General features: G+C 41.6%; 1 protein-coding gene across 2 annotated transcripts; it reads left to right on the forward strand.

Moving 5' to 3' along the window:
- Positions 1-893: 893 nt before the first annotated feature.
- znf281b (zinc finger protein 281b) lies at positions 894-9634 on the forward strand. 2 transcript variants are annotated; one of them, XM_085170639.1, is made up of 7 exons: positions 894-1149; positions 3216-3737; positions 4047-4160; positions 4312-4435; positions 5255-5338; positions 5452-5570; positions 5905-9634. In XM_085170639.1, exons 2-7 carry the CDS (start codon positions 3285-3287, stop codon positions 7525-7527), a joined length of 2517 nt encoding a protein of 838 aa, XP_085026765.1. In that variant the 5' UTR covers positions 894-1149; positions 3216-3284; the 3' UTR covers positions 7528-9634. The 2 variants fall into 2 exon arrangements, with proteins under 2 accessions (XP_085026765.1, XP_085026766.1); XM_085170640.1 differs by lacking the exon at positions 894-1149 and adding an exon at positions 1156-1466.
- Positions 9635-12824: the final 3190 nt, after the last annotated feature.

The following is a 12824-nucleotide window of genomic DNA, read 5'->3' on the forward strand; positions in this document are numbered from 1 at the left end:
TGAAAGTTGAGTCCTGAAGAAATAAGGAGGCTGCAAAATGCAAAATTACACAACAGCTGTACTTAAAATCAGTGGCAACAGGTCTTATAGAGTGATGAATCTACATTTCAGATTTTTGGTTTAAATCATCTACAGTATGTATGGAGGAGGTCAGGAGAGAGGCACAACCATGAGTGTGGATAGCCATCTGTAAAACTCGGTGCATTTCTAACAGTGGTGTTGGGGTATCTTGTCGAAATTGATGAAATTATGAATGCAGAAAAGTATTTTTAGATTCTGATCCATCACGTAATACCATCTGGAAAACATCGGATTGGCAACAGCTTCATTTTTCAGCATGAAAATGACTCCAAACACATTGCCAATGCAGTAAAAGCATACCTTAATGGAAAAAAAAAACATACAGTGGAACACCATCAGTCATGTATTGGCCTCACCAGAGCCCAGAGCTTGGGTCCTAGAATTTAGGCATATGTTACTTTAAATAACATACTAAACACAGCTGAAGACCAAGCCCACACAGTATGTAAACAGCACTCCCAAACCGTAGCAGCCTGCCACATGTCGACGACATAAACCGCCACACTCCAAACTCTAATCAGGAACAGCTCAAGAGCCAACGGACAAATGCCATGTCCTCAGGCTGATCGTCATATATGGGGCTGCTTTCTTGCATTTGCGCAATAACTCTAAAATTCTAAACATGCTGTGTCAGAGTTATGCTGCAAAACGTGTTTTCTTTTGTTGCAGCAGATAGCTTATGTTGTGAAGTGCCACAAAATGCACACCAAACCATGTATATTAAAATGTGTGTCAAAGGAGTTGAAAGTATCCTTTAACATAAGCATTAACCCAATTAGAACCGTCGCAGATTTACACTTAAACTCTCATTATAGTGAGGCAGTATCGTTATACGCTTCTGTAATACACGGAGTTTCTAAAGCAGCATAGTTGAGCACCTCTGAAACCTCAGCAGCACTTCGCCTGTCTCCTCTCACGACCCGTCCGCGACACCCATAATTCCCCGCGCCAGGACAAGATGGAAGAAAACAGCGACCGCCGGAGAACAATGTTTTGGCAATAAAACCCCAAAGCGGCGATTACAGAGAGAATACGGGCACGTTTGAAACCAGGTGCGGTCATGTGTAGGTGAGTGGGAAATTAAATTGGTTTTTAATCGGAGCGATTTTCTCTTAGGACTTTGTACAGATTCGTGCGAACGATTGTCTGGCTCGGCGCAAACGGGGGATGCACGGAGAGCCAGCATCATTGTTTCTCTTCCACGGGCCGTAATGCGGGTTTTCAGTCGGGGCAGCTAACGGCTAACGAGCTAGCTCGTGGCAAGTTGATTGTTATAAACACAGCTGCTGCAAAGCACGCAGTTTTCATGTAGCTCGCTTATTAGGTCGGAAGTCCGCATGTACGAGGGGAAACGGGGAGGAATGATTTGATATCCGACTGTCCCGGTGAGCATTGTGTGGTTTTAATTGCAGCTAAAGTTAGCTATCAATAAACGGAGCGCCAGCGTCGCTCGCAGCCAGACAGATTTGATTTCACGAGCGTCATCAAAGCTGGGGAATTGGAGAATGAGCGTTTCGTTTCGCTGAGCTCACTTCAAAGCCAGCGTCCGTTTTAACTTCACGTTATTAGCCATTTCTTGTATTTTCCTGCCCAAAACGTGCCAGTTCACTTTTTAAAAAGCTCCCTACAAATAATGAAACTGGTTAATTTCATAAATATTCACCTTGATCAGTGGTGCTGTTTTAGCGTGAGCTAGCTTGATAGCAACTATAGGTAACATGCTAAAAGATTATATTTCTTATCAAATTATGAATTGCTGACCACACACACGGTTATTTGGAGTCCTGTAACTCTGGGTATTGCTGTGATTTTCATTTGAGGGGCTGATCTTTCGTTTCTGGGACATTTTTAGGCGATTGTTTTGATTGAGGTCGCAGAGATGCGTTGTCTCATTGTGGTTAGTCGGGTAGCTAACTATGCTAACTAGCTGGCTAACTACTATGCATCACAAAAGCTCATCCGCTTTCTGTTGAACAGCAGTGTCACGTAGCCAAATGGTCAGCTGGTGCAGACCAAACAATAAATTCTTACTCTGCTTGTTCTCCACAAACACCGCGCTTACAGTCCCCCGACTGTGTCTGCGTAAAATCACTCCTAATGTCTGGCACGATTTGACCTAAATATCGTTTGTTTTAGGCAAGTGTACTCAGCCGATTAATTTGCCAGTACTGCAGCCCAGTGCCTCCAGCTTTTGCGCTCATGCTGGGTTTATTAGTCAGAGATGCAAGCGGGGTGGTCCAGCATGCATCAAAGTGCAAAACAATAGGGATGCACGTCTAAGCGATCAAGCTACTACGCCGATTTTATTTTGGCTGCCGTCCAAGTCACATGTGGAGTCAGATGTAGAACAATACGTGAGGAGGATTAAATATTTCAGATGCAATCTTTGATTTTTTTTTCCCCACCTCCTCCTGCTGGTATTGAATAGAAATGGTGTGGTTTTAGTGCCCAGTTTTGGGGTTTCTATGGCTTTACTTCACTAAGCTCACATGCATTTATATTAATCCTTACCATGTCTTTTCTGGTATATTCAGAAAATACCTGTATTCCTTTGTGTAAAATCAAAAATCTTCATTCACACAATTTTCAAACTGAAATTTCTTGATGAAACATGTCAAATTCTGTGGTATATTGAGTGTGTTGATGCAAGTTATTATAGAGTAATTCAGTCTATTGTTGTAATAGATCTTTTATTATGCTTGGTTGTAAATTATAAAGTGAGGTATTTGTTTTAAGTAAGACATATCGCACGATTTTTAAAAAAAAATTCCCTTTGGAAACTGAATATTATTTGTGCAAATCATACCCTGAGGTTTTCAGTTAACCCAGTGGTTTGGTCAGTCCTAGAAAATTATGTAATAAATAAAAAGTTTAAAGATGTAGAAAAAAATAGAGGTTATTATAGGGCAGAAAGGGTTTGTAGTAGAGTTAAAATAATTAGGTAATTAGCCAATATGTAGGAATTATTTAATCAATAATGGTTTAATTTGTTGTAGCTCTGCTTTGTAGCTGTTATAGATTGAGGAAGTGATCCTGTGATAAGGACACACATCAAAATGAAGTGGTTTGTTTGGATCTGTGAACTCTCGTGCCTGTTATCATGAACACGGCTTTTTATCTGTTCTCCCTTTCAGGATATTCTCCTCCTGCATTCCTTTTTAGATTAATTACCCTCCTCCCCTGCACAAAGGAAACCTACCACCATGAGTATTATTCAGGACAAGATAGGCAATGAGTTTTTGCGAAACGGAGGCATGGACCCCAATTTTGCACCAGGTATGCTTATGTTCAGCCACTTACCGCCAGTCACCAGCTTTACACGGCTGGCCTCGCAGTCCGTCATGGGCGAGTTGCCCCAGGAGATGATCCTGAAGAAAGAACGTGACTCACCTCCAGAACACCAGGGCGGCACTGCTGCAAACACAGGGGGCTTCCTTCACAGCATGGGCATTAAGCAGGAGCGGCCAAGTGAGCTGGATTACCGTATGCCCCTCTACGGCGTGGGTGGAGCACAGGGGGTGAACTGTGGTGGAGGGGGCGCGGGGAAGAGTGGTACCGACATGGCAGATATGTCTTTTGGAACCCACCACCAAAATCACCAGAACATGCTCCTGCATGACCTCAGCCTCAGCAATGTCCGCACCCTTGGAGAACCGGTGAGATGGGGTCACTTTTTTTAAATATTATTTCAGATTTATTGTTGTTTAGTTTAGTGTAAAACTTTCCAGTTTCCTTGTTTCTGCTTGGTTTCTTCCCTTTACTTTCAGGGTGGAAATTTTCATATAATGGTGCCTGGTTGGCTGTGACAGCAGTGATAACAGCCACCTGTTAACTGCGTGTATCAGAATCAGAATACTTTATTAGTCCCTAAGGAAATTATGTGGTTACAGTTGCTCAAAGACTATAAGAACCGCAATGAACTGAACTAAATTAAATAATCCAATGCTTGTTGTGTTTGCCTTTAGATGTCTGGGAGACAAGTTAAAGAGCCAAAAGAGTCATCAGGTAGAAGAGGACGGAAGAGCAATGGAGATGGACAGGGAGGCAAAGCTCGAAGGAAACGCAGTGATGCTGCAAAGGTCGGTTACTTTTCTAGACTCATTATACAAGAAAATGATGTGCATTGTTAGTTGAAAGGTATCCTACAGTGTTGATTCAAATCAGCAAATTATTATTATGAGCTTATACTCATGTTTTTTGTATTTTGTTTCTGTTTTTTTCCCCTTCTAGAACTTGATGCTGGATGCAGAGGGAGCCTGCCTATCCCCCAACTCTAAACCACATATCTGTGAGCACTGTAATGCTGCCTTCCGCAGCTCCTACCACTTGCGTAGACACGTGCTCATACACACAGGTGAGAGACTTTCAGTGCTTCTTGGCACTGTTTTCATGCATTTAAACAATAAATACATTCAAATGATTTTTTTGTTGAAGTTGCTTTGCAATGCTTTAAGTTGGGGGGATATGAAGTGATGAGAGATGCAAAAAAGATGCGTTAAATCAGTAACAGAACAGAGAAAGCTACAAGAGACAGTGCCTGTTTCATGTGTCTCTTTGCTTTATAACACATCTGAAGTTTGTATAAATCACATAGCTCCAGATTCATTTCAAGGCAGCTGGAATCTGCCATTAGGGGTAAAGATCTGTTACCAGAATTTGAGGAATGAAAATGAAATTTGGATTAGTGATGTGATGTGACGGATCTACATATGTGGTGTTGTGCTCTTCACCGCAAGCACCTGGGGCCTCTTTTGAAACCAGACAGTCACTAAAGCCAGCGTTGAGTCACGGATTACTCATGTCTATCTGGAAATCTTAATCATTCTCTGTGCTGGGAATTCCTTACTTAGCTCATTGAAGTAGAACTCATAAACCATTTAACGGAAAATCCATCCAATATGATTTTTATTTTGAAACCATTTCCTTGTTTTTCTATTATTACAGACATTGATTTGTAATAGCATCTTTGCAATGCTATATCTGTAATGCAGTGCAGTTTCTCAAACATGCTAATATGTTGTTATATCTACTGGTTACTACACGTCTCTCACAGGTTTCTTTATATTTACTCAACCTGACCAGAATAGCATAGATTTTATTGTGACTTCAGTTATGGCGCGGGCTGGGATCTAATTAATGTGGTGAGCGGATGGTTGTACTCTTGACTGCACAGGTGAGAGGCCTTTCCGGTGCAGTCAGTGTAACATGAGCTTCATTCAGAAGTACCTGCTCCAGCGGCACGAGAAGATTCACAGTGGTGAGTCCCGACACAGTAACTCAAATAAATGGCTCGACCAGAACAGCATGTTTATTTTGTAAACTTGTTGGGAGTTGCACAGGCCCTGATGCTGTCACTGCTGTATTTTTCAGGGGAAAAACCTTTCAGCTGTGACCAGTGTAACATGCGCTTTATCCAGAAGTACCACATGGAGAGGCACAAAAGGACACACAGTGGCGAGAAGCCATATCGCTGCGACACCTGCCAACAAGTAGGCACTTTGTAGTCTCTCTCTCTGTTTAGTTTTGTGTACATTTCCTTGAGCTTTTAAATATGTTTGAAATCCCTTTTCTTTCAGTTGTGCATATATTATCATAATTTGCATCTGAGCATTTATATCTAAGCCACTCGTAAGCCCTGGTCTTAATGGGATTAGCTGTATCACACAAGAGGTCAGCGAATATAAAGTTCTGTTGTTCAAATTCAGTGGTTATGTTCCCAGCTGCTTACCACTGCAGTGGATTTTCTGTTAAAATTTCAAAAAGGGGATTTTAGAGATACTAATGTCCATCAGCGGAGACTAAACCCACATTTCTCTCTTTTAGTTTTTCTCAAGAACAGACCGGTTACTGAAGCACAAACGGACTTGTGGAGAAGCCATAAAGAAGGGCCTAGACCCAAGCATGCTGGAGCTCAGCGAAGCAGAGCTAGGCCAGGGCAGCTATTCACTCACTCAGGGAAACTCTACCACCTCTGGACGCAGGAGAGCAAAGTCCAAAAATGGGGAGGGCAGCGAACGCAAGAGAAAGAAGAATGCCTCGGCGGCAGCGGCCTCATCTTCTGGGGGGATGGCCCGTGACTTGGGCCTGCAAGATTTCAGCATGGACCCCTCGGGCTCTGACCAGGTCATGCAGGGACGTACTCCCAAATTGGTGTTTAAAAAGGCTGGCCGTAAGGGACTTGATAAGGGCCTCCTTTCTCTGGAAGATGGTTCTGATGGACAAAAACTGTTGGGTCAGAAGCCCAGCTCCATGGATCACGTGGAGGCTTCTGGCCTAGATAACATGGGTCTGCTTCAGGGACCCGGGGGCAACAAGCAGGGGCCCACCACCAGCAGCAACTATGACGATGCAATGCAGTTTGTGAAAAAGCGGCGCTACCTCCATGCAGTTAACAATGACTTTGGAGCTGGCTCCCTGCACATGGCATCCCAGGGCAGTAGCGTAATACAGGGCTCCCTGGGACCTGAGCCCACCCTGGCCATGCTAGACTCCTCGCCGCTGGAACTGAAGCACGACAAGTCGGGCATTCCAGATGAGGTATTGCAAAGCCTGCTAGACCATTATAGCCATAAACCAGAGGGAACACACCACCATGATGTGACTTTTGACCTGTCAGACCACCCACACCATGTGGACCTTCAGCCAGCAGCTCCTGTTACTCCGGAGTTGGAGGATGACTCGCCGAATGGTGGTGACAAAACGGCAGTGATGAGCGAGTACTCAAAGTTCCTCCTGCAGGCTCTGGAACGCACCAGCCATAGCGGACCCTTCCCCAGCCTCGGTGCAACAGGGCCCTTCCCGCTCCTCTCGAGCAGCTCCAGTCCCACAGGGCCCTTGTTCTCTGACAAACACGTGTACACCACATCCCCACTGGACTGTGGCTACCCGCCTGCTGTCTCCTCCCCGCTGCCCATCGCTGCTCCTTCATCAACCTCCTCCTCGTCCTCCTCAAAATCCCACTATGGTATGCTCGTTGGATCCCCCTCCCAGACAGGCTACCACCTAAGCTTGGAATCCGCTAGCCACCAGCAGCTGACTCCATCTCAGGAGCTCACTGAGCAGTTGGAGAAGCAGCACTCACCTGGCACCTTCAACCTACCTCCCCAGGACCTCACTGCCCCGGCAGAGAGCTCCAAGGGGCAGCAATCCAAGGCTGGAGGAAGCGCTCCAGCACCCACAAATGGCTCCACCTACCCAGACCTGTCCCCACTGAACCCCCCAAAAGAAACCACATACCAGATTGAGAACTTCGCCCAAGCCTTTGGCTCCCAATTCAAGTCAGGACGTCGGACCCCTCTGAGCTACGGCAGTGATCCTGGGACAGAGGTCGACCATCGAATACGGACTCCAGTGTCAGAATTCTCAGGGTATACCAGTTTGTTAGCTGACATCAGTGAGCCAGTGAGTACAGGATCAAAAACCCCGACAAGCCAAAGTTTCAGATAAGGGTCAAACGAGGTGTATCCAGTAAGGGGGGGCTGTTCTGTTACTGTTCATAAAAGCCCCCCCTCCACCATCCTAATTTTGTTCTTGTAGCAAACTTTTTTTTTTTTAACACTGCCATTAAATGTTAATACAGAAATGACCAGGGAGGGTCTTCCATGGCCTCAAATGCAATTTTTTTTTTAAAAAAATCATTTTTATTATGTAGTTGCTTAATTTTCTGTTCAAGAGTAGTGATTTTTGATATGAACGTACCGTAGATATAAATGTAATTTAAAACATTTAGATGGTAGCTATGAACTTGCTGTTTTTTTTTTTGTTTTTTTTCCTTCATCTTCTGTACCCTTGTTTTACCAATCATCATACAATTGTAAAGTAATAATAGTGTTGATGATTTCAGTAATAATAACATTTGTGTCAGGGAAAGGCCCAGAATTCAAATGGCAAAAAAAGTATATATTGTCTGTTACAAGAAACGTATTAACTCAGGAAAATAGGCAAAATTGTGTAATAAGACTTTGTATTATGAGATGCAATTAGCACAGTTTTACAGGTATTCTTGATACTTCAAAGCTTTGATTTTTTTTTCTTCATTTTTTTTAGGAGGGGTGGGTTTATTTAACTTGTCAGAACAACGAATTACAATAGGTGATCATCTATGGTTTCTACTGCGTGTAGCTTTGTCGAGATTATGGTACTGTTTTGTAAATGTGAAGACATTCACATTATTATTATTATTTTTATTTTTTTTATTTTTTAGTTGAGCACCACATGTACATCAGTTAGGATGATTTGTAGCAAAGTCTAGTGCATTGTTTTCACACTGCTCTGAAGTGAAGAGGATGTTTGAACATCACTGATTGGTCAGTGTCAGTTGATGAAGTATGTACAAACACACTCTCTGCTTCTGCACAGCAGCTTGGTTGTCAAAGTAACTCTGCACCACCGTTACAGCTGTCTGTTTTGAGAGTGAACGCCAGTCTCTGCGATCTTTTCAACGTGCTGTTGCAGAAGTGATTTTAACTTCTTTTTTTCCTTCTTTTATTTTTGGGTTATTTTCACCACTTTTTCTACTCCACTCCTTGCTGTTCATTTGTGTCAGTGGAATGAAACAAGCACTTTTTAAAAAAACAAAAACAAATCATCATTGGAAACAACAATAACCCATTCAATTTGCATATGTGATACGTCATTATTATGCTAATGATTATTAATATTATTTTAAGAGGAGAAAACTGTGAATGGGATTTGGGGAGGGAGGGATAGAGGGGTGGGTAATGGGGAGGGAGGTGAGGGTGGGTTATTTGATGGGCTTTGATAGGGTTTGACTAGGCATGACCGTGGGCATTTAAATGTATTTTGATGTGATGCCTTTCTCAAGGCTAGAAGATTTTGGGTGGGGGGGTTGGGTTGTTTTTTTTTTTTTTATTTTGTTACGGTTTTTCGGGTGATGTTAAAAAAAAAAAGATTTGCCATAATTTTTGTTATACAATATTTTGAGAGTACCTCTTTGTATTTAAGTGTTTTCGAGAGATGGGCTGACATGCTGGAACCCCTATATCTTTAAACGTATGAGTATGTTGACAGCATACTTTTACCATCTTATTTATTTTTCACTAGTCACAACTGACTTTGCAGATTTCTTGTTTTTTCTTTTCTTTTTTTTTCTTTAAGGCAAGTAATCACCGGACCTACAGCCAATCCCTCTCATTTGTTATGATTTGCTTAAAACACACTGATGTAGTAACTCCAAGGAATCGGTTCGGTTATACAGTTAAGAAAGAGAAAAAGTTATGTCCACCTCCCTTCCCCATAAATGCAGCCCTGCACTCACAAGAATAAACAATGGCCTTCTTTGTCTTCCGTGGCTAAAGCCATTTTGTCCCGGCAGCCAGGGTTGATATTTAATTTAGTTGATTTCCTGTGAGCTGTAGCCCCCCTCCTCTTTCCTTTTCCTATGTCTGTGAGCTCCACAGCCAAGAGACTTTGAAGCTGCTCAGATCACAGGGAACAAAGACTGACTGACCAGCCACTTCACTCCAAACACACACTATGCTTTTAAAGTAGAGGGGAATAAAAGAAAAAAAGAGTGGGTGAAATGGAGGGGGGGGGGAAAGACAAAAAGATTGACCTAAATATACCTCATATCACTAAAGCATAAAAAAAGAAAAAAAAAGCAGGGACACGCGTTTCATGTATGTAGTGGGAATATTTGTAGTATAGTTTCGACATATTGTATAATCATTTAACACTGCCTGTGTTTACAATAATAGAGCAAATGACTCATCAAAATGCAAATGTATTTCTTTCTTTTTTTTTTCTGTAAAAAAACATCCACGCCAAGCAGTGTTGCATTATAGATGCCTCATAGAACATTCATTTTTCTCATGTTATATCCCTTATTTTTGCTACTTGCCATAATGTGTTTTGATATGATCTCTAGAAGGATATTGTTTACAAAAATGTACAAAAACACTAAAAACGTGTGTTCATTTTTTTTTTTCCTTCAGTATGCATGATAAAGACATTTTTTTTGTATGGCTTTTTTTCTGACTGTCACCTCAATACCAAATTTTGTAGCAGAGGCCTCCCCGTTCCTTTGTCTTATTTGTTCTAGACCCCATGTGATACGATTTCCCAGGCTGTACCTGTTATTGAGATGATGAACGGATTAGAGAAGCCAATAAAAACTTTTTGTTACAAAAAATAGCACATTTGTCGTTATGTCTCCCAGAAGTATCAAAATCCAAAAGATTCCTCAATACTGTTGATTAGAAATGCTTATTGATAAGGATCAGTACATAGACTAGAAGAATTTAACTTCAGATATCAGTACTATATCAAAGCAGTCTACTGTATTCACATAAATATAACTGGGTGCTTTTAACTATTCAGATTCTGGTGTCATAATAACAGCTATTGGCCCTCTTATGTAGTCCATGTCTACTGAATTTAAATAGGAGCAAATATATTAGCACTTACCAACATTAAATAACGCACTAGAAGCTTCCATTTTGGCAACAAGGAACTGGGTTTGTAAATACAGTTTACAGTCTCTGATGCGATCCCTCCACGGACACGATTAAATTTTTTATTACAGTATTATTTGACAAGAGGCTCTGCTGCCAGACGATGGGGGCGAGTTATAATCTCGTTGATATATTCCCATGTTTGCTTCCATATAGCCTTCGTGCCACATATGCTAATTCCCATGCCCGTAAACTGTTATCTGTATCGGGCGTATGAGCATTACCAGGTGATTCTAGGTCTCGCCACTGCTCTGAATAGTGACCGGTGGTGAGAAATATAAAGTAAATAATTTTCTGACATGCAATCCAAAATTTATCAGAGCTATGCTCTTGCCTGGTAATAGGTTGCAAAGGGTTGTCATAAATATACCCAATGATAATTGATGGAAAATAATGGCTTTCAGTCTCAAAAGGCCAGTATTATGTAAATACCCGAATGATGAATGGGGAGTTGTTATAAAGCTTGTAAGCGAATGATGAGGGATCACTTATAGTGTGAAAATGATGTCAAGCTCATCACCTAATTACAATCACAGAGGACTCTGGACTAACACATCATGGCTCTCCAAATGTTGGAACCAGATATGACATAAGATACAATGCAGCACACAGGTTTGCGGCCTCCAGTTTTAAAGCCTCAGGTTTAAGTTCACAGTTTCTGCTACATTGGTGTTTAGAGGTCAGAATACAGTTATGTGTAGACGGCGTTGACACATTGCACAGACACAAATGCCTGCCAATTAGTCCTTATATGGAAACAAAATACTAGAATTTTAGTAACCAAAACCTGAGCAATGATTTGTTGATCAATCAGCTACCAGAATTAACTGCATAGCAACCCAACCCATTTATCATATGAGTGCATAAAACACTAACATGGTCAAGCGATTCAACACACTCCTGAGACTGAAATAGACTGAACACCTGTTCAAATGAAGGGTAAATCAGCTAGTGACCAAAAGACAATGGCTTTTTAACACAGGACGTGTGCAGTGACTGACTCACGTTTGGAGCTATACTCTTGTAAATGGATGTTTTGGAAGAATGATCTTTGACACATCATACTTCCAGATTTGCAAGCCTACGTCAAGAAGCAGTAAAGCTATTTTAATGGTGACTTATGTGATATTATTTGAGTCATGAACTGTGATGCTACATTATTGGCTGTCGGAAAAAAAAAAATCAAACCAATCAGTTGAGGAGCCTTCAAGGACAAGGGTTCTTCAAGATAATGATTAGCGCTGACTTTTTGTGCCAAGCTGTTATCACCCTCCTTTCCTTTCATGAAAATCATGTTCTTAATCACAGTCATCATAGGTGGGATATGCGTCACTGTCAGAAGAAACACCTTGGGTGGGGATACAGATGCGTAGAGTTATAGGTGACTTTGGACTTAGATTTTGCAAGAGGTTTTGCTGTTATTGCCGCGTAGTCATGGCATGTCTACAAAACATTCTGGCAAAACACGTAGCTACAATGTAGGTAGATATCTGCATTTGCACGCACACTTATTAGACAATAAAGAGACAATAAAACTACTTCTGTAGTTCATGATTAAAGACTCACTCAAGAAACAAGTAGTAACATTATTCATTCATATAACATTTCTGTTTGCATTAGTCAGATTTATCTATGTTTTTAGTAAAAATTTTGCAAATGGACACATTCAGTAACATGCAAAGGTTTCGAGCCACCTCTTGATTCATTTGGACGTTGGCTGATTTTTCACTCATTTCCAGTTGTTGTATCCGAACATTTCAGAGGAATCTTTTTGTTTGTTTTGTCACTTAAAACTAATTTATGGATTATTTAAACATCAAAAAAGCAAGTGTTATGTCTACACATAACAGACAACTTAGCAAAGAACCCATTTTAAATTATGTCTTTAGCCACTATATTTTATTCAACAAAAGGACTAGATGTTACAATCCCTGATAATGCATCGCTTCAAATGGAGAAAGTCTTCCCCCAAATGTGATAAATGTAAACTTGTGGACGGTACTCTTGGCCATCTTTTTTGGTCCTGTTCTACGCTTACAGCCTTTTGGACTAGTATTTTTAGTTTCTATAGCATTGTTTACAATAGGCAACTGTATCCTGACTGTCTTGTGGTGATCCTGGGCTGTTCCAGCGACTCCTTGGCATTTCCCTTTGCTGTTCAACAGGCCCTCATGTTTGGTATGGTGATTGCCAAACGTCTGATTCTGGGGGAGTGGAAATCTGCCTCCCCTCCCTGCTTCAAGAGGTGGCTCGAGGAGATGGTCTCCTGTT

Source organism: Neolamprologus multifasciatus, chromosome 8 (assembly GCF_963576455.1).
Source record: "Neolamprologus multifasciatus chromosome 8, fNeoMul1.2, whole genome shotgun sequence".
NCBI classification, from domain to species: Eukaryota; Metazoa; Chordata; class Actinopteri; order Cichliformes; family Cichlidae; genus Neolamprologus; species Neolamprologus multifasciatus.